The sequence below is a fragment of the Eretmochelys imbricata genome, chromosome 14, assembly GCF_965152235.1.
Source record: "Eretmochelys imbricata isolate rEreImb1 chromosome 14, rEreImb1.hap1, whole genome shotgun sequence".
Taxonomy (NCBI): domain Eukaryota; kingdom Metazoa; phylum Chordata; order Testudines; family Cheloniidae; genus Eretmochelys; species Eretmochelys imbricata.
Genome location: NC_135585.1, coordinates 462,833 through 484,161, shown reverse-complemented (window position 1 = coordinate 484,161; position 21,329 = coordinate 462,833). Strand labels below are relative to the sequence as shown.

At 59.8% G+C, this 21,329-nt stretch overlaps 2 protein-coding genes across 3 annotated transcripts; one reads left to right on the top strand and one right to left on the bottom strand.

Moving 5' to 3' along the window:
• The first annotated feature begins 4,617 nt into the window (after window positions 1-4,617).
• RAC3 (Rac family small GTPase 3) lies at window positions 4,618-11,842 on the top strand. Of its 2 annotated transcripts, none has more exons than XM_077834132.1 (6): window positions 4,618-4,736; window positions 7,602-7,673; window positions 8,013-8,130; window positions 10,015-10,041; window positions 10,741-10,900; window positions 11,140-11,842. In XM_077834132.1, the coding sequence occupies exons 1-6, from the start codon at window positions 4,702-4,704 to the stop codon at window positions 11,268-11,270; spliced, it is 543 nt and encodes a 180-aa protein (XP_077690258.1). In that variant the 5' UTR covers window positions 4,618-4,701; the 3' UTR covers window positions 11,271-11,842. The 2 variants fall into 2 exon arrangements, with proteins under 2 accessions (XP_077690258.1, XP_077690257.1); XM_077834131.1 differs by having other exon boundaries at window positions 10,015-10,077.
• A 666-nt stretch (window positions 11,843-12,508) lies between these two features.
• Window positions 12,509-19,604, bottom strand: DCXR (dicarbonyl and L-xylulose reductase). The gene is made up of 8 exons (XM_077834130.1): window positions 19,477-19,604; window positions 19,307-19,404; window positions 16,122-16,276; window positions 14,299-14,341; window positions 13,849-13,948; window positions 13,575-13,639; window positions 13,333-13,450; window positions 12,509-12,714 (listed from the first exon to the last, which is right to left on the bottom strand). Exons 1-8 carry the CDS (start codon window positions 19,577-19,579, stop codon window positions 12,611-12,613), a joined length of 786 nt encoding a protein of 261 aa, XP_077690256.1. The 5' UTR covers window positions 19,580-19,604; the 3' UTR covers window positions 12,509-12,610.
• Window positions 19,605-21,329: the final 1,725 nt, after the last annotated feature.

The following is a 21,329-nucleotide window of genomic DNA, read 5'->3' as shown; positions in this document are numbered from 1 at the left end:
TGTGGGGCCCAAAACTGGACACAGTACTCCAGATGAGGCCTCACCAATGTCAAATAGAGGGGAACTATCACGTCCCTTGATCTGCTGGCAATGCCCCTACTTATACATCCCAAAATGCCATTGGCCTTCCTGGCAACAACGGCACACTGTTGACTCATATCTAGCTTCTCGTCCACTGTAATCCCTAGGTTCTTTTCTGCAGAACTGCTGCCGAGCCATTCGGTCTCTAGTCTGTAGCGGTGCATTGGATTCTTCCGTCCTAAGTGCAGGACTCTGCACTTGTCCTTGTTGAACCTCATCAGATTTCTTTTGGCCCAATCCTCCAATTTGTCTAGGGCCCTCTGTATCCTATCCCTACCCTCCAGCGTATTTACCTCTCCTCCCAGTTTAGTGTCATCTGCAACCTTGCTGGGGGTGCAATCCACACCATCCTCCAGATCATTAATGAAGATATTGAACAAAACCGGCCCCAGGACCGATGCTTGGGGCACTCCACTTGATACCGGCTGCCAACTAGACATGGAGCCATTGATCACTACCCATTGAGCCCGACAATCTAGCCAGCTTTCTATCCACCTTATAGTCCATTCGTCCAGCCCATACTTCTTTAACTTGCTGGCAAGAATACTGTGGGAGACCGTGTCAAAAGCTTTGCTAAAGTCAAGGAACAAGACGTCCACTGCTTTCCCTTCATCCACAGAACCAGTTATCTCATCATAGAAGGCAATTAGATTAGTCAGGCATGACTTGCCCTTGGTGAATCCATGCTGACTGTTCCTGATCACTTTCCTCTCCTCTAAGTTGTTCAGAATTGATTCCTTGAGGACCTGCTCCATGATTTTTCCAGGGACTGAGGTGTGGCTGACTGGCCTGTAGTTCCCAGGATCATCCTCCTTCCCTTTTTTAAAGATGGGCACTACATTAGCCTTTTTCCAGTCGTCCGGGACCTCCCCCGATTGCCATGAGTTTTCAAAGATAATGGCCAATGGCTCTGCAATCACATCTGCCAACTCCTTTAGCACTCTTGGATGCAACACATCCGGCCCCATGGACTTGTGCATGTCCAGCTTTTCTAAATAGTCCTGAACCACTTCTTTCTCCACAGAAGGCTGGTCACCTCCTCCCCATGCTGTGCTGCCCAGTGCAGCAGTCTGGGAGCTGACCTTGTTCGTGAAGACAGAGGCAAAAAAAGCATTGAGTATATTAGCTTTTTCCACATCCTCTGTCACTAGGTTGCCTCCCTCATTCAGTAAGGGGCCCACACTTTCCTTGACTTTCTTGTTGCTAACATACCTGAAGAAACCCTTCTTGTTACTCTTAACATCTCTCGCTAGCTGCAACTCCAAGTGTGATTTGGCCTTCCTGATTTCACTCCTGCATGCCCGAGCAATATTTTTATGCTCATCCCTGGTCATTTGTCCGATCTTCCACTTCTTGTAAGCTTCTTTTTTGTATTTAAGATCAGCAAGGATTTCACTGTTAAGCCAAGCCAGTCGCCTGCCATACTTACTATTCTTTCTACACATCGGGATGGTTTGTCCCTGTGACCTCAATAAGGATTCTTTAAAATACAGCCAGCTCTCCTGGACTCCTTTTCCCCTCATGTTATTCTCCCATGTTATTCTGCCTGTCTAGAGTAGTGATTCTCAAACTTATTTGATCAAGCCCCCCTTCTTTGTGTCTGTAGTAGTTTATTTCCCCCTCCTTGCCTTCAGAGCTGGGCAGCTGGAGAGCAGCAGCTGCCAGCCAGGTGCTGAGCTCTGAAGGCAGCACTGTCACCAGCAGCAGTGCAGAAAGGTGGCAATACCATACCATGCCATCCTTAATTCTCCGCTGCTGCAGGCAGCAGCGCTGGCTTCAGAGCTGGGCGCCTGGCCAGCAGCCACGGCGCTCCAACCACGCAGCTCTAAATGCACAATATGTCTTTTCCCCCAAAGTTTCTCAAGCTGCCCCTAGAATACACTGTGTGCCCCCCATTTTGAGAACCTCTGGTCTACAATGATCAGTGCCCTGTAAACAGTCACCCTGTGGCAAAAACAGTTACACATATGAAGGTAGTGCCCTTGGGCTTCAGAGTGCCAGCCTGCGAAAACTCCTGATGTTTAATGGGGTTTGACTGAGTCTGTGGAAAGAAGAAAACAAAATCTACTTTTTTTTAATGCCTGTATAATTACTTACAAAAACTACACTAAAAGACCCCTAGTGCAACCTGAATACAACCCCTTTGGCATATCCCTGACGATACAGTCTTTAATTACACGATCACATCCTGTTTTTTCCAAAGGACCCCTGCCTCCTTCAGTGCACAGGACAAAGGGAACTTCACCACCCTCTGTCTCTTCCCAGGTGAATGTTGTGGGGAAAGGCAAAGGAGCTGTCCCATTTCTCACAGAAGGGGAAGGAGGGAGCAGAGCCACCCTGAATTGCTAGGCTTTGTCTGCTCCCTGTCCCACCTGTGAGAATGGCTCTGGGTTGCTGAGGGGAGCAGGAGAGAGAGAGAGAGAGAGAACTCCTACAGCAGCTCTGATTGGTTGCTCTGCTGCAAGAAGCAGACAGGTGGGGCGAGCAGCCAATCAGAGGGTTTTTTTCCCCCTAGGCGTGGCTCAAATTCACTGTAGAGGCTGGAGCTTCTTGAGTCTTTCCTGGGCTCTTCCAAAACACTGAATGTACTTATACCTCAATCTCTGTAAGCCAGGAAACACAGTTAAGGTACATACCAGCCCTGGCCCACAACCGTAAGCCTTGCCCCTGGAGCTGGCAAGAGCCACTGGGACTAATTTTACCCTAAATTAGTTTTTAAATGTTCTTCTTTGAGTGATTGCTCATATCAATTCCAATTAGGGGTGTGTGCACAGTCATTGAAAAGTTTTTCCCCTAGCAGCACCCATCAGGTTGGCTGTGGAGCCCCCTGGAGTAGCGCCTTCATGGTGCTGGATATATACCCCAGCCAACCCGTCGCCTCCTCAGTTCCTTCTTACCGCCCGTGATGGCCGTGGGAACTGTGGCATCTTGCTTTGCAAGCTCTCCATGTTACCGTAACTTCTATTCGGGCTCTTTGTATTTTGTAGTTGTTTAGTTCTTAGTTATTGTAATTCTAGTCAGTAGTTAGTTAGCTGTTGGACTGGGGCGTTTACTTTCCACCCCGACTGCGTTCTCCTTGGGGGACTTACATGCCTAAGTCCATGCCTGCAAGTCCTGCAACGAGCCTATGCCAATGGGTGAACCCCATGGCACTTGCTTAAAGTGTCTGGGGGAAGCACGCCAAGCGGACAAGTGCAGGATTTGTAAAGGGTTCTGCCCCAGAACAAAAGAGGGGCGAGACTTTCACCTCAAGCAGCTCCTTACGGAGGTGGCACCTAGACCACAACCAGCACCAAGCTCAGCGGGGCGCAGCGCCCTGGTGGCAGTGGTAGAAGTGGCACCATGAGAGGACTCTGGGAGAGACCTGCTGCCCCGCCAGCCCCCAGCACCAGAATCGTCGGGATCGACCTGGCACTGGTCCGACTCCCTGGTGCAGAAGCGGCACCAGAAGCAGGGGAGGAGTGGATCTCCGACTCAGAGACCCACCCCTTTAGAGCTGGCCCATGGGGCACGGCCCAGAGAGGAGCACCGAGGGCCGAAAACCGTGGGGCTGGCCCTGTTGACTTCGGCCCCACAAGGGGGACCGTCCAGTCCGGTGCGGTTGGACTCTCCAAGCTAGATCATTGAGGTGGTGGAATTGCCATCCACCCTGGACACCACTGAGGCTGAGAGGGACCTCATCGCCATGACAGCACCCCGGTCCTTCGAGCCAAGCCTCCGGTACTGCAACGCGTGGCACGGTCTCGAGGCAAACCGGCGACGTTCTATCACTCAGCGCTGTCGGTGGAATGAGGGCACTGCTCCAGGTTGCGCCAGTGCTCCCAATTACACCGCCGATCCTCACGCCAATCCCCATCACGCAGCAGGTCCTGCTCCCGGCACCAGTCAGCCGAAAGTTCCCCTTCGGCGACCTCCGAACCGTGGGCGCCGGAGGCGTCAGCCAGTCGCCCCACCCCTAGGGTGCTGAGGAGGTACCGGTTGCTCTACCTCCCTGGGAACCAACCCCAGCTCCGGAGCCTGATCCAGGAAGTCACAGAGGTAGAGTTTGCACTAGCTTCGGAAAGGATCCACTTTCACTGGGCGACTGAGGCCTGGTTCTGTGCTTGCACCTCAACTCCCCTGATGGGCTTGAGTTTCTCCTCAGCCTCTTTGCACGTCCCCACCCCTCCACTATCCCTAGGGGCCAGTGCCTGTCCCTCCTCCCCGCCTAGGCCTTGACTCCCTGCCCTTCGCCCTGCGCCGTGTCCGGCTCACTGCGGCGGGGGGCGGGGGGCGGGGGGCGGTGTGGGTGACGTCCAACCTCTGTCCCGCTTGCAGATTTCTCGTATGTGCACACAGGAGAGGTGGCCTGCGGAACTCCCTGCCCCATGAGGGCAGGGTGCTGGGCCCGGGGCCGGGCGTTCCCCCACCCTGGGACCAGGGAGCCCTGCCTGCCAGCGGAGCAGCGCTGGCTCCCCCGGCCCGGGGGCGGGGGCGGGCGCGGGGCTCGGGGGGCGGAGGCTGCCGCGGCCCCGGCTTCGGCTCCCCCCGCCGGGGGCTCGGCTGCGCTCGGCTCCTCGGCCCCGCCCGGCTCCGGTCTCACTGCGGCGGAATCGCGGAGGCGCCGCCATCCCGGGGCAGATGCAGGCGATCAAATGTGTGGTGGTGGGAGACGGGTGAGCGCCGGGGGCCGGGCGGGCCGGGGCCGGGGAGCGGGGCCCGGGGACCGGGGCCCGGGCGCAGGGGGCGAGGCGGGCCCGAGAGACCAGAAAGCCCCGGGTGGGTCCCAGCCGCCGGCAGCGCCGCGCCGCGCCCCAGACGCCCCCTGAACGGCCCCTTCCCCCCGCGCATCGCCCCCCCGGCTGACCCCCGGCCCTTTGTCTCCTTCCCCCCCCGGCCCTGTGTCTCCTCCCCCCCCCGCATCGCCCCCCGGCTTCCCCCCCCCCCCGGCCCTGTGTCTCCTTCCCCCCGCGCATCGCCCCCCTGGCTGCCCCCCCGGCCCTTTGTCTCCTTCCCCCCCCGCATCGCCCCCCGGCTCCCCCCCGGCCCTGTGTCTCCCTCCCCCACATCGCCCCCCCGGCTTCCCCCCCGGCCCTGTGTCTCCTCCCCCCCCCCGCATCGCCCCCCGGCTTCCCCCCCGCCCTGTGTCTCCTTCCCCCACATCGCCCCCCCGGCTTCCCCCCCGGCCCTGTGTCTCCTCCCCCCCCCGCATCGCCCCCCGGCTTCCCCCCCCGGCCCTGTGTCTTCTTTCCTCCCCCCGTATCGCCCCCCGGCTTCCCCCCCCCGGCCCTGTGTCTCCTTCCCCCCCACGCATCGCCCCCCGGCTTCTCCCAATGGCCCTGTGTCTCCCTCCCCCCCCCCCCGCATCACCCCTCCCCGGCTTCCCCCCCGCCCTGTGTCTCCTCTCCCCAGCCTTTCCCTCCCACCCCTGCCTCACCGTCTGGTCCTATATCTCCCTCCCCTGCAGCGCTCCTCCGGCCCTCTGTTCCCCCCCCCTTGCAGCACCCCCCTGCTCTGTCCCTCCCCTCCCCAGCCTTCCCCCTCTCTCCAGGCCTGTGTTCCCCCTGCAGTGCCCCCTGGTCCTGTATCTCCCATTCCCGGCCTTCCCCTACTGCATTGCTGCCCCAAACAACAAGATCTGAATTATGTGGGAGACCTGGCATCTGAGCATATCATGCCACAGTGTGAAATGCAAAATGCAGGAAGACTGGCCAAATTCACATGTGGCTGTGAACAATGGAAGAGATCTGGGGCGGACAAAGTGCTAGGCAGGCCTGAAGAAGAACATTTGCCGTCAGTTGTGGGCACTCTAACTCCGTAGAAATTGGGGTGAGATGGTCTGAGAAAGGCCATAATAATGAGCGGCTGAGGTCTTTGGGGTTGTCATTTACTTCATGTCCCTACTCCCCAGCAGCCGTTAGTCAAGATAATATGATTTAGCACCTTCCTCTGAAGCAACTGGTACTGGCCGCTGCTGGAGACAGGAGATGGAGCTGGATTCTTATTGTTGGGATTTGTAATACAATAACTCCCAAGGGCCCCAGCCATTGTACAAATACAGAGTAGGTGGGAAGCTGTGCCCCAGAGAGTTGACGGTCTAAATAGACAAGACATACAGAGCGTTGGCAGGGAAACAGGCCTAGAGAGGGGAAGTGACTTGTCCACAGCAGGTCAGTGGCAGAGCCAAGACGAGAACCAGGTCTCCTTACTTCCTGTTCAGGTCTTTGTCCCCTGGATCTGATGCAATAATGCCTGTATTTCATCCCTATGATGGGGAAAGCTGTTCTGCTTCAGTGTTCAAATCACTGAGTGGGACGAGAAGGCAATTCCCTTGACTCATCGGTGCTGGAACTAGGGGTGCTGGGCATGCTGCCACATCCCCTGGCTGGAAGTGGTTTCCATTATATGCAGGATTTGCACTTTGGTTCAGTGGCTCTCAGCACCTCCATTATACCAGAGGTGGGCACACTACAGACTGCGGGCCACATCCGGCCCACAGGACTGTCCTACCTGGCCCCTAAGCTCCCAGCTAGGGAGGCTAGCCCCGGCCACTCCCCCGCTGTCCCCCTCCCCCCCAGCCATGTGGGCAGAGCTCTGGGCGGTGGGGCTGCACGCTCCTGCAGGGCAGCGTGGGTAGCTCTGGCTGGGCGGCATGGCTCCCAGACATGCTGCTCTGAGCAGCATGATAAGGGGGCCAGGGCCGGGGGGTTGGATAAGGGGCAGGAGGTCCGGGGGGAAGTCAGGGACAGGGAGCAGGTGGCGGTTGGATGGGGTGGAGGTTTGGGGGGGGGCAGGGAAGAGGGGGGAGGAGTAGATAGGAGGTGGAGTCCCAGGGGGCGGTTAGGGGCGGGGGTCCCAGGCGGGGGCGGTCAGGGGACAAGGAGCGGGGGGGTTGGATGGGTCAGGGGTTCTGAAGGGGGCGGATAGGGGGCGGGGGCCAGGCTGTTTAGGGAGGCACAGCCTTCCTTACCTCGCGCTTCGTACATTTTGACACCCCGATGTGGCCCTTGGGCCAAAAAGTTTGCCCATCCCTGCATTATACACATTGTTCCAGCGTGCCTGCCTTGACTTATCAGAAATGCTTTCCATAAAGGAGCAACAAGGAAAAGTTGACCCTTGGCCAGCGCGAAGTGTTTTGTTGAGGAAGGCAGTAATGGGAAGTCACATGATTTAAAGCCCCATTCTGGTTGGGGCCTGGATGCTGTAGCTGCTTGGGCCAGAGCCTTGGAGGCTGGTGCCTTTGCAGCATGTCACCACATGTCCCTGGTTATGCCAATAAACACGTTTGAGCGTGAGGTAGCAATCTTTGAAAGTGGTGCTCTAGTCAGGAATAGCTCCCTGTTGGAACATGGTCAGATGTATGCAAGGACACAGCACTTGGTATGTTCAGGCCTGGTCCTGGACCCCGAGAGTGCTGGAGATTCTGGGCAGCACACTTCTGCCTTTTCACTGACTAAAGCTCCAACTTGCTGCTTGTACCCTTTTCTCCCGTGGACTCTCCCATTCATCCGCATCATGCTCTGCCCTTTCCCCCTCTGCAGGGCTGTGGGGAAGACCTGCCTGCTGATCAGTTACACCACTAATGCCTTCCCTGGAGAGTATATCCCCACTGTGTGAGTATTGGCACTGTGCTCTTTGCACAGTTGTTAAGAGGGGGGTGGGGGTGCAAATTATTATCATGTGATGATTCCAGGGCTTATTTTGTGCCAGGGCTTGCCGGGGCTGAGCCCCAGCACCTCTGGGCTTGGCAGTTCAGAGCCCTGGCACCTCTGGGCTTGCTGAATCAATTACGAATGTAAAAAAATTACTTGAGCCCCAGCATCTTATTCCCTGAGCCCCCACACCTTTCATTACAAATTAAGCCCTGGACAACTCCCTTCTACTCCACCCTGGGATTGTGTTCTTGTAATGGGTTCCCTTGTTGTCAGTAACAGGGATTCTTCCTGTGGCAGGTTTGATAATTACTCTGCCAATGTCATGGTGGATGGGAAGCCAGTGAACCTGGGTCTCTGGGATACAGCAGGGCAAGAGGACTATGACCGACTGCGGCCCCTCTCCTACCCTCAGACGGTGAGTGAACAGCCTGGGCTGGCCTCGTTCTGCTCCCTGCATTGTGGGCGGGGTGGTCTCTGGGTACACCCTTTGCTTCTCTTTGACAGGTTCCCAGTTTCTGAAGCTGGGAGTTTGTGTTTGCATTACTGGAGATGCTACCTTGAGGTCCTGTATGATAAGGAGAACAGGTGTCTCTTTCCCCCTGCAGACCATCCAGGTGATTCCTGCTGCTTTCTGGGGGCCATTTGAAGTGCAAAAGCCTACAGTTTGTTTTGGGGCATTTGCAGACCACTAATGTGCTGGGGGGCATGTGGAGGAGAGAGGGAAATTAAGTACAGCAGGGGTCGGCAACTTTTCAGAAGTGGTGTGCCGAGTCTTCATTTATTCACTGTAATTTAAGGTTTCGCGTGCCAGTCATACATATTAACGTTTTTTAGAAGGTCTCTCTCGATAAGTCTGTATATTATATAACTAAACTATTGTCGTATGTAAAGTAAACAAGGTTTTCAGAATGTTTAAGAAGCTTCATTTAAAATTAAATTAAAATGCTGATCTTACGCCGCCGGCCCACTGAGCCTGCTGCCAGCCTGGGGTTCCATTCACCTAGGCTGGCAGCAGGCTGAGCGGGGCCTGCGGCCAGGACCCCAGCTGGCAAGGGGCCGGCAGCCAGAACCCCAGACTGGCAGTGGGCAGAGCGGCTCAGCCCGCTGCCGGTCTGGGGTCCCAGCCCTGCCCACATAGGGTGGGTACCTACCTTCTCCCTGGTTCTAGGCCATTCTCTTCCTCTCTCTCTGCACTGAGCTGAGGGTGGGAGTGCACTGAGCACAGGGCTGGGGGTGAAGGAGCAGGTTGGGATGTAGGGTCTGGCCAGGAGCTAGCATGAGGGAGGGGGTCAGGGTTGGGGCAGGAGGTTTGGGTGTGGAGTGCTTACCTGGGCAGCTCCCATTTGGTGCGAGGGGTGCAGGTGCTCCTGTTTGGTGCGAGGGATGGGGGTGGGAATGTGGGGGGTGCAAGAGTCAGAGCCATAGGTTGTGGGGGGCTGGGTATATGTGGGGGGTGCAGGAGTCAGGGCAGCGGCTGGGTATCTGTGGGGGGTGCTGGAGTCAGGGCTGGGATCGTGGTGGGGTGCAGGGGTCAGGGCAGAGGGCTGGGGTGTGGGCTAGGGTCGTGGGCGTGCTCCCAGCCCCCTGCCTAGAGTGGCTCACGGCAGGGGGCTGGAGGGGATATGCCCTGATTCCACCCCCCTTCCCCAAGTCCCCGTCCCCACCTCTTCTCTGCCTCTGCCCTGGAGCGTGCTGCGGCTCCGCTTCTCCCCCTCCCTCGCAAGGGCCATCAGCTGATCGGTGGCAGGGAGGGAGAGGAGGAGGGGCAGGAATCCAGCACGCTGGGGGAAGAGGCGGGGGGAGGGGGGAGCTTGCCTGCCCTGCAGCAGTAGCCGGCAGGACCAAGCTTCTTCACCCTGCCCCCGTGGGGGCGGGGGGCGGAGAAGAGCGGGTCGGGGCAGGCAAGATTTTTAATGGCACACTGCTGCCTGCCAGGGTCCTGGCCGCCGGCCCTGCTCAGCCCGCTGCCAGCCAGGGTTCAGCAGCGGGCTGAGCGGGGCCGGCGGCCGGGACCCGGCAGGCAGCAGCGTGCCATTAAAAATCGGCTCGCATGCCGTCTTTGGCATGTGTGTCATAGGTAGCCAACCCCTGGAGTACAGCATGGTGGTCTGATTGGTAGCTGAGGAGCTGCCCCCACAGAAATGTCATCTATTTTTGGTCTTTCAATGGAGCGCTTTCCTTACCCCTCTCCAGTGCTCTGCGGGGGGAGGGGCTAACTGTCCCTGACTGATGCCCTACTAGTCCTTGGCTGTTGCTGCTGGATCCTTTGCTAGTGGTTAATGCTGTTGTCCCCTCACAGGATGTCTTCTTGATCTGCTTCTCCCTGGTGAGTCCAGCCTCATTTGAGAATGTCCGAGCCAAGGTAACTCGCTTTCTTCTTTTTGGGGGGGAGGAGGAATGGCAAGGTCCCTTGCCCTCATGAGGGGCAGACAGACCCACTGCTGTACCATGTAATCTTGTCATTGGCAGCACTGGGTCTTGGCACAAGCATAGCCCAAGGTCAATATAGTTGGATGAGCATAAGCAACAGTCCCTGCCCCTCGGAGACAAAGCCGAAATCTCTTGAATGGAGTTTTGTCAAGCCCTCCTATGAAAACCAGAGGAGAGGAGGCAGCTGCAGAGTGGAGGAGGTGCCTGAGCCGCATCAGCCACACTTCCTTTGGCTATGTCCCGGCCTTCTGAGATTTAGATAAAGCAGAGAGCGTCCTAGAAACAAACATGTGGCAAAGGGAGGCAGCATGGGATAGCAAATGGGGCAGGAGACCTGTCTACTATCCCCAGCTGTGCCACCGACTTGCTGTGCAGCATTCCCTCTGTGCCTCAGTTTCCCCAGTTGTATTGACTTCTCTTTATAAAATGGTTTAAGAGCTACGTATAAAACTGTCTTCTGTGCTGACTGTTACTAGTATTTCAGTATAGTGCATTGGGGCACTATATACCTAATTAATGAGCAACTGATTAATTATGCTGCAAGATTCTTTCCCCTACTGTCTCTGACAGTTCTCAGTGAACTACTCTGTTTTAGTGGTACCCAGAGGTCCGGCACCACTGTCCTAATACTCCCATCATCCTGGTGGGCACCAAGCTGGACTTGAGGGATGACAAGGACACCATTGAAAGGTTGCGTGATAAGAAACTGGCCCCCATAACCTATCCCCAGGGCCTGGCCATGGCACGGGAGATTGGTAAGTCTTGGATACCTATTCTGACGAGAGCTGGAGCTCCTCACTGGGTCTGGCTTGTCATTTCCAAGGGGAGACTTTTTATCGTAACACCTGGGAGCCCTAGTTGTGGACCAGGTCACTACTGTGGTAGGCAGTGAAGAAATATGGAACAAAAAGACAGTCCCCACTCCAAAGAGTTTACAGTCTAAGCCAGGTCTTTCTAGGCTTGGAATGGTTGAGACAGATCTCTCTTCCCACAGGATCAGTGAAGTATCTTGAGTGCTCAGCCCTGACACAGCGGGGCTTGAAGACAGTGTTTGACGAAGCTATCCGTGCTGTGTTGTGCCCCCCACCTGTGAAGAAGCCTTGCAAGAAGTGCACTGTGTTCTGAGGATGTTGGCGAGGTGCTGACTCAGCATGTCCTTGTCATCCTCCTCCAACAGATTGAGTGTTCACTGGGTGCTTCTGGAGGGGGCTGTGATGTGTGGGGCCCTTCATCATGTACGAAGTCAGTGTTTTTTAAATGTCTCTTTGATTTAACGTCAGTGTTGATGTGAAGGGGCAGTGGGGGCGGGAGGTTAGGTGGATGCTGTGCAGCCCCTAGGGGAGGAGCAGGGGGCGTGGTGCAGGGTAGCTCCCTGAGATAGTGAGGTGCAGCTCTCCTTAACTTCAAGTTGAAGAGGCTAAGACACCCATTCTGTGATGGAAGCACCTCTGCTTGCAACGCACAGGGGGAGACAGGTGGGAAGAATCCCTAAGGGGGGGGGTAGGGACCATTGTGTGATAGTTTGTGAATGACAAAACCAGCTGGAAGGGTAGCGGGGCCTCCTCACCCCAGCACATTGCTGGTGATACTTAACTAACCGGTGCTCTAAGGAGATGTGCCAGAGGCTTATGGGAGCCAAATAACTAACTCCAGGAGTGGTGAAAATAAGCAGAAGACAGAGGCTGAAGGAATTACTATTAGCTTTATTGAGTACTAATCACTAGTCAAGCTCAGTGAGTGCAACAGTCCTGTGCACTTAGTGCCTTTTAGGGCACTACCTTGGGCGCTGTTCCCTGCCCATCAGTCATGGCAGAAGGATGTTTTGCAGGGGGCCTCTCCTCCCTCATCCAGTCTCTGCAGAGCAGGGCTGAGGTTGTTGCCTCTTTTTTCTATCAAAACCCATAAAAGAGGGAGTGAGGAGTCTGGTAGCTACTCCCTCCCTTTCCCGCTGGGAGTATGGTGCTGGGCTTTATCGGTTTGGATGGAGCAGGGAGAGCTTCTGAAGGTTTTGGGGGGAGAGGGTCAGAACAAAGACAGGTCCTGTTTCTAATCATCATGTAGAGTGACAAGATAAACACCTCTTATTTTGGTACAATAAACATTCTCCATGAAGGAGTGTGGTGGCTTTGTTCGGAGCAGAGAGCACAGCTTTTTGGAGGGAACAGCTATGCTTTCAACAGTGGAATGACCTGCCACACTTTTCTGACAGGTCCCAACCCTGTTAATATCCGTCTACCCCTCCCCTCTTGTGGTCTGAGTCACTCACTGTCTCTCCATCATGTTTAGAATCACTTAGTAACAATAGGTTTCAGAGTAGCAGCTGGGTTAGTCTGTATCTGCAAAAAGAACAGGAGGACTTGTGGCACCTTAGAGACTAACAAATTTATTTGAGCATAAGCTTTCGTGAGCTACAGCTCATTTAAGGAATGATTCTCTCCTTGGGATGCCAATGCAGATGTATCATCCTAGGAGACGAGAAAACCCCCATCAACCAGCAGCGAGACACCTGTTGTCATAGCGCTCTTGTCACTCAGCAGGAAGAGGATGCTGTTCACCACATCATCTACCTCTGGAATAGGACAGAGAGAGCGCAACAGCTGAGGCACCCCACAAATTGCACTAGCAGCTGGAAAAGAAACCTACACACTTTCAAGAGCCTGCCATCATTCTGCCTTCCAGTTGTGTCCTCTTGGCCAATAAGGAGACATAACTGAGAGGGGAGAGATTTCTCCCTCCCTGCACTGGGCTGTGTCTGGTGCAGTGAATGAGACAGTGTGGCCGGTCCCTTGGCATTCAGAAGCCCTTGCTGTGTTCCCAGGATGGATGGTTAGCTGATGACAGGGTCATAGCATCGAGTGTTGTTATCCTCCAGCGCTCAATCCTATTGCTGGTGAGGAGGGTAAAAATGTCTCCCGCCCACCCTAAAACAAACCCACGTTGGGAAGTTTTTGGAGGAGGGGAGAACCTTGACTGGTTCTTGCTTGCTCCAAGTGGAAACACTACAGCTGCTTCAAGGACTCTGACACAAACTTTAAGCAGAGCTGTATCATTGCTCTTCCTGGGCCTGGAGGGCATTAGCCAGAGAGAGGCAGATACACGTGGCTGAGCAGCCAATTAGAAGGAAGCACTAAGGGTGCAGATGAGCTGAATATGGAGCCAGCCCCAGTAACAAATCCCCACCACTGACCTGCAAACTTCCCCAGAGGAATTCGACTGATCATGGCAGCAGCTTTCTGAGGCTCACTCCAGTTAATTTGCCCCATGTCAGTCATGACCACAGTGGGGTTCACGCTGTTCACCCGGATCTGTCACCAACAACAGTACATTAGGTAACTGAACTACCGTGAGAGAAACTGTCTCCACTTGCTCACTCCCACCCCATCTCAGAGATTGCACCTTCCCTGCTCTCTTGCATAGACTAGGTCTTACCTTGTGGGGTCCCAGCTCCAGAGCCATCACCTTGGTCAGCATATCTAAGGCACTTTTTGTAGAACCTTCAATAAAACCCAACAGAAGGAAGAAGCTGAGTGCACAGCACCTGGGCTGGGTCACACATGTTTGTGGCACCCATTCCTGGGCTTGAACTAGGTCAACATATTCACTGCATCCAAACCCAGGTCCCTGTGCTTGTGGCTTCCCGCTACTATAGGTCATGCATGGATTAATGGGCAGGTGTGGAGTGTGCTGAAGCTGAGACACTCACAGTAGACAGCATGCTCCCGTAGAGCCCGCTGAGATGCCTGGCTCGAGACGTTCACTATCGCTCCTTGCACCCCTCGTGCAATCATCTGCCGGGAAATGATCTGAAACACAGCACCAGAGAACAAGTGGTGGGGACTCATCCAACCCAGACTGTTGGTGCCTTCTTGGGGGATTAGAAGATCCTGCCAGAGCAGTTACCCAAATCGCCTCCCAGCTCTGAACTAAGAGACATGGTCAGAACTAGGGGGTGTAGCAGGATCAGCTACACCAAGCACAGCCTGTTCAACATACACAAACAAGGTCAGGCTCTTGTGGATCCTCACAAGGAGCGGAGACGCAGGCAAGGCTCCTAATGAAGACTTTTATTTCCATTGTACACATGGCTTCAGGGAAGCTGAAATGTCAGCTTATCTCTGGCTGCACCCCACTCCAGTTCACAGTCCCTTCTCACCTGGGAAACATGAAACACGGCCCGAAGATTCACATCGAAAGACCTATAAAAAAAAATTGTCCAAGTCAGAGAAAAAGAAAATCACAACATCACGGCAGCCCTGGAGGGGGGCGGAAAAGGGAGGCTGGGTGCTGCCAGGGCCTCAGAAACACTGATCAGCTGTGAAAGGAACTGGGTATAAACTCCAGTCCAACTGGCTAGAGAAGTTCACCCCCTTGGAACTAGTCTTATCTAAACACAACCCATTAGCATTACAGAGCACCTAGGTGCAATACACCCAGCAATGACCATTCACAGGAGATGAAATAAGCTGTTTAGTTAGCACCTCCCCCGTGTAGCAGAGAAAAGAACATAACCAGGACTTCCTTGAGTTGTTTCCTATGGGACCCTCTTCTAACCGAGTACATTTATTAAAATTTAAACAGAAATGTCTCGGCCAGTGGCCCCTCCTAGATCAGTCAAACCTTTACCTTGTCCAGTCGATTCATCAGCTCTTACAGAGAGAGTACTGATCACAACACGCTGCTTGTGTTGTTTTAGCCATTCCTTCAGCCACCTGCTGGCCAGGCGTAGCGCACTGCAGCCCAGAACCCTAGCGATCCCCCAGCCTCTGCCTCCCACGAAGCTGGGATTACAGGCATGCGACACCACACCTGCAAACCTTTACAAGGCTTCAAAATACTAAAGAAACCTACAAAATATTTCACAGCATTTCCTTGTATTTGCTTCAATGAGATGCTGCTCCTTCCTCAGTCCAGAATTTCACCTTCTTTGCCCGCAGATGGTGTAACTGAACTAGCAAGTGACCAGCTGTTTCGTACCCCAGCTACTAGCCATCAGTTAATCATTTGGGGTGCTACATTTGCACAACCTTTTCTTCTTTACTTTGGGAATAAGGTACTACCCACCAAAGTGTTTCCTCCAAGAAGGGAGGAAATGTACCTCTACATCTGCGAGAGCTCACACCCAGTTTGAAAGAGGGATGACAGAGAGAATCATCTGAAGAACAATTTTTTGCTGTTGGAATGCACTGAAGAATAAGCAGTTTGTTTCCCACCCAGGTAAGATCTTGAATTCCCCTATCCTCTTTCCTCTCCATACCTTGGCCATCAAGTGAAGCCAGGCTGATGTCTGAATGGGAGACCTAGGGATAGAGGCTGTAGGGAATAGTGTGGTTGAACAGTAGGGGGCACTCTCCCCTCTGGGTTGGTTCTGACTATACTGCCCTAGCCTAGTGGAAAGAGGCAGTCTGGGTGACTCAGTAGGGTTTTTTCCCCTTGTGTCAGTACTGACCCTTGTGCCCAATGCATTTTCCCAGTGGAGATATACCCAGTGTGCCAAAACGAGAAAAGTACTTTGGGTGCTGCCAGAAAGAATTATTTCTCTCCCAGCCTGCCAAAGGGAGGAGTGAACATCACCTAGTTTCCTACAGTCAGATGAGCAAGCTCTGCCCCGGCAAAGGGTAGAAGTGTCCTGATAGTTGCCTTGACTTTCAGTTCTGCAGAACAGCTGGGGCATAAGTGTGCCCTGGCACTCCCCAGAATGTCCCTGACATACTCCCTGGGGTGGGGGCAGTGGCTCTGCAGGTCCGCTACACCAGGGAGAGAGAGGGCTATTGTGTGACATGGCCACATCCCCACTGTGTGCTGACCCCAGGCTGCAGGGACTGGAGAGCCAGAGAGAACCACAGGCTCTGTCTCCAGCAGCCCTTGTGTTTATTAGAGCAGAACCCAGTCTCTCCCTTAGTACTGCCCTGCCTCCCTCCATTCCCTACCATACGCTCAGGCTCCTGGAGCTGCTATTAGCTTTGTGCCAGTCCTTACCTGTCGAAGGCCTCCTTGGTCACCTCCAGGAAGGGCTGGAGCACAGCCACAGCTGCATTATTTACCAGCAGGTCAACGGCGCCCACCTTGCTCAGCGCTGCCTCGGTGGCATCCCAATCACCCAGGTCCACACAGAGTGTCTCAATCCCGGTACGCTGGAGGACACAGCAGAGGGGCCAAAGATGATAGTGCACCAGGGAGGGTAGGAGGCTCCCCTGGGGTGTGAGACTGCCCTCAGGGAGATCTGGGCCCCTGTCACTGAGGCAGGGTGGGTTGGTTAGGCCTCCGGAGGCTGTGTCGTTGGAGCAGGACAGTTGGGGCCCGGGGGACCCTTGAGGGAATGGTGGGTGTCTGGGTCATGGGGGGGTTGGAGGCCCCCCAAGGGAAGGGTGTGTATGGACTGACCCCCCTGGGAGGAGGGGGTTGAAGGCCCACCTGACTGGAGGGGGGGTGTCCGGGTCGGGTGGGTCCCCTGAGGGTGGAAGGTATCTGGGCTGCTGGGGGGATCCTGAGGGGGTGTCCAGGCCAGTGGGGGGACCCCGGGGGATGTCTGGGCTGCTGGGGGGACGAGACCTGGAGGAGTGTCCGGGCCAGTGAGGGGGTGTCTGGGCTGCTGGGGGGGGGGGGAACGGGACACTTGGAGGGGGAACCCTAGGGGGGTGTCCGGGCTGCTGGGGGGGACGGACCTGGAGGGGTGTCCGGGCTGCTGGGGGACCCTAGAGGGGTGTCCGGGCCAGTGGGGGAGTGTCTGGCCGCTGGGGGGGGGAATGACACCTGGAGGGGTATCCGGGCTGCTGCGGGGACCCTAGGAGGGTGTCCGGGCCAGTGTGGGGGGGTGTCCGGGCCAGTGTGGGGGGGTGTCCGGGCCACTGGGGGGACCCTAGGGGGGTGTCTGGGCCGCTGGGGGACCCTAGGGGGGTGTCCGGGCCAGTGTGGGGGGGTGTCCAGGCCGCTGGGAGGGGGTGTCCGGGCTGCTGGGGGGACCCTAGGGGGGTGTCCGGGCCACTATGGGGGGGGTTTCTGGGCCGCTGGGGGGGGGACACCTGGAGGGGTGTCCGGGCCAGTGAGGGGGTGGGGAACGGGACACTTGGAGGGGGAACCCTAGGAGGGTGTCCGGGCTGCTGGGGGACCCTAGAGGGGTGTCCGGGCCAGTGGGGGAGTGTCTGGCCGCTGGGGGGGGGGAATGACACCTGGAGGGGTATCCGGGCTGCTGCGGGGACCCTAGGAGGGTGTCCGGGCCAGTGGGGGGGGGGTGTCCAGGCCACTGGGGGAACCCTAGGGGGGTGTCCGGGCCGCTGGGGGGACCCTAGGGGGGTGTCCGGGCCACTATGGGGGGGGGTTTCTGGGCCGCTGGGGGGGGGACACCTGGAGGGGTGTCCGGGCCAGTGAGGGGGTGGGGAACGGGACACTTGGAGGGGGAACCCTAGGAGGGTGTCCGGGCTGCTGGGGGACCCTAGGGGGGTGTCCGGGCCAGTGGGGGGGTGTCCGGGCCGCTGGGGGGGGATGAAACCTGGAGGGGTGTCCGGGCTGCTGGGGAGACCCTAGGGGGGTGTCTGGGCCAGTGGGGGGGTGTCCGGGCCGCTGGGGGGACCCTACGGGGGTGTCTGGGCCAGTGGGGGAGTGTCTGGCTACTGGGGGGGGGAATGACACCTGGAGGGGTGTCCGGGCTGCTGGGGGGACCCTAGAAGGGTGTCTGGGCCAGTGTGGGGGGGTGTCCGGGCCACTGGGGGGACCCTAGGGGTGTGTCCGGGCCAGTGGGGGGGGTGTCCGGGCCGCTGGGGGGATTCTGAGAGAGTGCCCAGGCCAGTGCGGGGACCCTGGGGGATGTCTGGGCTGCTGGGGGGGACGGGACCTGGAGGGGTGTCCGTGCTGCTGGGGGGGCAGGGGGGGGACAGGGACCTGGAGGGGTGTCTGGGCCGCTGGGGGGGGGGGGGACGGGACACCTGGAGGGGGAACCCTAAGGGGGTGTCTGGGCTCCTGGGGGAACCGTAGGGGGGTGTGCGGGCCGCTGGGGGAACTCTAAGGGGGGTATCCATACCAAGGTGGGGGGAAGACACCTGGAGGGGTGTCCAGGCTGCTGGGGTGACTCTAGGGGGGTGTCCGGGCCGCTGGGGGAAGGATGGCACCTGGGGGGGGTGTCTGGGTTGCTGGGGGGGACTCTAAGGGGTGTCCGGGCCAGTGGGGGGTGTCCGGGCCGCTGGAGAGAGGATGGCACCTGGGGGGGGTTTCCGGGCTGCTGGGGGGACCCTAGGGGGGTTTCCGGGCCGCTGGGGGGACTCTAGGGGGTGTCCGGGCCAGTGGGGGGTGTCCGGGCCGCTGGGGAGAGGATGGCATCTGGGGGGGTGTCCGGGCTGCTGGGGGGACCCTAGGGGGGTTTCCGAGCCGCTGGGGGGACTCTCGGGGGTGTCCGGGCCAGTGGGGGGTGTCCGGGCCGCTGGGGAGAGGGTGGCACCTGGGGGGGTGTCCGGGCTGCTGGGGGGACCCTAGGGGGGTTTCCGAGCCGCTGGGGGGACTCTCGGGGGTGTCCGGGCCGGTGGGGGGTGTCCGGGCCGCTGGGGGGACTCTCGGGGGTGTCCGGGCCAGTGGGGGGTGTCCGGGCCGCTGGGGGGAGGATGGCACCGGGGGGGGTGTGTGTCCGGGCTGCTGGGGGGACCCTAGGGGGGTTTCCGGGCCGCTGGGGGGACTCTCGGGGGTGTCCGGGCCGCTGGGGGGACTCTCGGGGGTGTCCGGGCCGCTGGGGGGAGGATGGCACCTTGGGGGGTGTCCGGGCTGCTGGGGGGACCCTAGGGGGGTTTCCGGGCCGCTGGGGGGACTCTCGGGGGTGTCCGGGCCGCTGGGGGGTGTCCGGGCCGCTGGGGGGACTCTCGGGGGTGTCCGGGCCAGTGGGGGGTGTCCGGGCCGCTGGGGAGAGGATGGCATCTGGGGGGGTGTCCGGGCTGCTGGGGGGACCCTAGGGGGGTTTCCGGGCCGCTGGGGGGACTCTCGGGGGTGTCCGCGCCAGTGGGGGGTGTCCGGGCCGCTGGGGAGAGGATGGCACCTGGGGGGGTGTCCGGGCCGCTGGGGGGACTCTCGGGGGGTCCGGGCCAGTGGGGGGGTCCGGGCCCCCGGGGGAAGCGCGGTTGGAGGCGGGAGCGCCGGGCCGGGGGCAGTCGCTCGGCGGGGCCCGGCCCGGCCCGGCCCGTTACCTCCCGCTCCAGGCTCTCCAGGTCCGCCTGCGTCCGGCTCAGCGCGACCACCTGGGCCCCGGCTCCGCTCAGCGCCAGGGCCGCGGCCCGGCCGATTCCTGCGGGGCGAGAGGCGGTCAGAGCCGGGCCGATCCGAGCCGGGCCTCCAGCCCAGCCAGGGCCCGTCTTACCTTTGCCCGCCCCGGTCACCAGGGCCCGGCGGCCCGAGAAGCTCGGATCTGGCTCCATACCCGGCGGGCGGCGAGCGCGGGTCCCACCCCGGACACGGGACATCCCGGGGCGACGCCCCGCCCATCGCCCCACGCAGCCGGCCCGGGGCGAGACCCCGCCATGGGGGGTTGGGGGGGGGGAGCGGCAGAGCGAGGGGGGCGAGACCCCGCCATGGGGGGGGGGAGCGGCAGAGCGAGGGGCGCAGCCGGCCCGGGGCGAGACCCCGCCATGGGGGGGTTGGGGGGGGAGCGGCAGAGCGAGGGGGGCGAGACCCCGCCATGGGGGGAGCGGCAGAGCGAGGGGGGCGAGACCCCGCCATGGGGGAGTTGTGGGGGGGAGCGGCAGAGCAAGGGGCGAGACCCCGCCATGGGGGGGGAGCGGCAGAGCGAGGGGCGCAGCCGGCCCGGGGCGAGACCCCGCCATGGGGGGGTTGGGGGGGGAGCGGCAGAGCGAGGGGCGAGACCCCGCCATGGGGGGGTTGGGGGGGAGCGGCAGAGCGAGGGGCGAGACCCCGCCATGGGGGGGGTTGGGGGGGAACGGCAGAGCGAGGGGCGCAGCTGGCCCGGGGCGAGACCCCGCCATGGGCGGGTTGGGGGGGGAGCGGCAGAGCGAGGGGCGAGACCCCGCCCTGGGGGGATTGGGGGGGGAGTGGCAGAGCGAGGGGCGCAGCCGGCCCAGGGCGAGACCCCGCCATGGGGGGGTTGGGGGGGAGCGGCAGAGCGAGGGGCGAGACCCCGCCATGTGGGGGTTGGGGGGGGGAGCGGCAGAGCGAGGGGCGAGACCCCGCCATGTGGGGGTTGGGGGGGGGGAGCGGCAGAGCGAGGGGCGAGACCCCGCCATGGGGGGGTTGGGGGGGGAGCGGCAGAGCGAGGGGCGAGACCCCGCCATGGGGGGGTTGGGGGGGGAGCGGCAGAGCGAGGGGCGCAGCTGGCCCGGGGTGCGACCCCGCCATGGGGGGTTGGGGGGGGAGCGGCAGAGCGAGGGGCGAGACCCCGCCATGGGGGGGTTGGGGGGGAGCGGCAGAGCGAGGGGCGAGACCCCGCCATGGGGGGGGTTGGGGGGGTACGGCAGAGCGAGGGGCGCAGCTGGCCCGGGGCGAGACCCCGCCATGGGGGGTTGGGGGGGGGAGCGGCAGAGCGAGGGGCGAGACCCCGCCCTGGGGGGATTGGGGGGGGAGCGGCAGAGTGAGGGGCGCAGCCGGCCCAGGGCGAGACCCCGCCATGGGGGGGTTGGGGGGGAGCGGCAGAGCGAGGGGCGCAGCCGGACCGGGGCGAGACCCCGCCATGGGGGGGTTGGGGGGGGAGCGGCAGAGCGAGGGGTGAGACCCCGCCATGGGGGGGTTGGGGGGGGAGCGGCAGAGCGAGGGGCGAGACCCCGCCATGGGGGGGTTGGGGGGGAGCGGCAGAGCGAGGGGCGAGACCCCGCCATGGGGGGGTTGGGGGGGGAGCGGCAGAGCGAGGGGCGCAGCTGGCCCGGGGTGCGACCCCGCCATGGGGGGTTGGGGGGGGAGCGGCAGAGCGAGGTGCGCAGCCGGCCCGGGGCGAGACCCCGCCATGGGGGGGTTGGGGGGGAGTGGCAGAGCGAGGGGCGCGACCCCATCATGGGGGGGTTGGGGGGGAAGTGGCAGAGCGAGGGGCGCAGCTGGCCCCGGGCGAGACCCTGCCAAGGGGGGGGGGGAGAGCGGCAGAGCGAGGGGCGCAGCCGGCCCGGGGCGAGACCCCGCCATGGGGGGTTTTGGGGGGGGGGGAGCGGCAGAGCGAGGGGTGCAGCTGGCCTGGGGCTAGACCCCGTCATGCGGCGGGGGGAGGGGCAG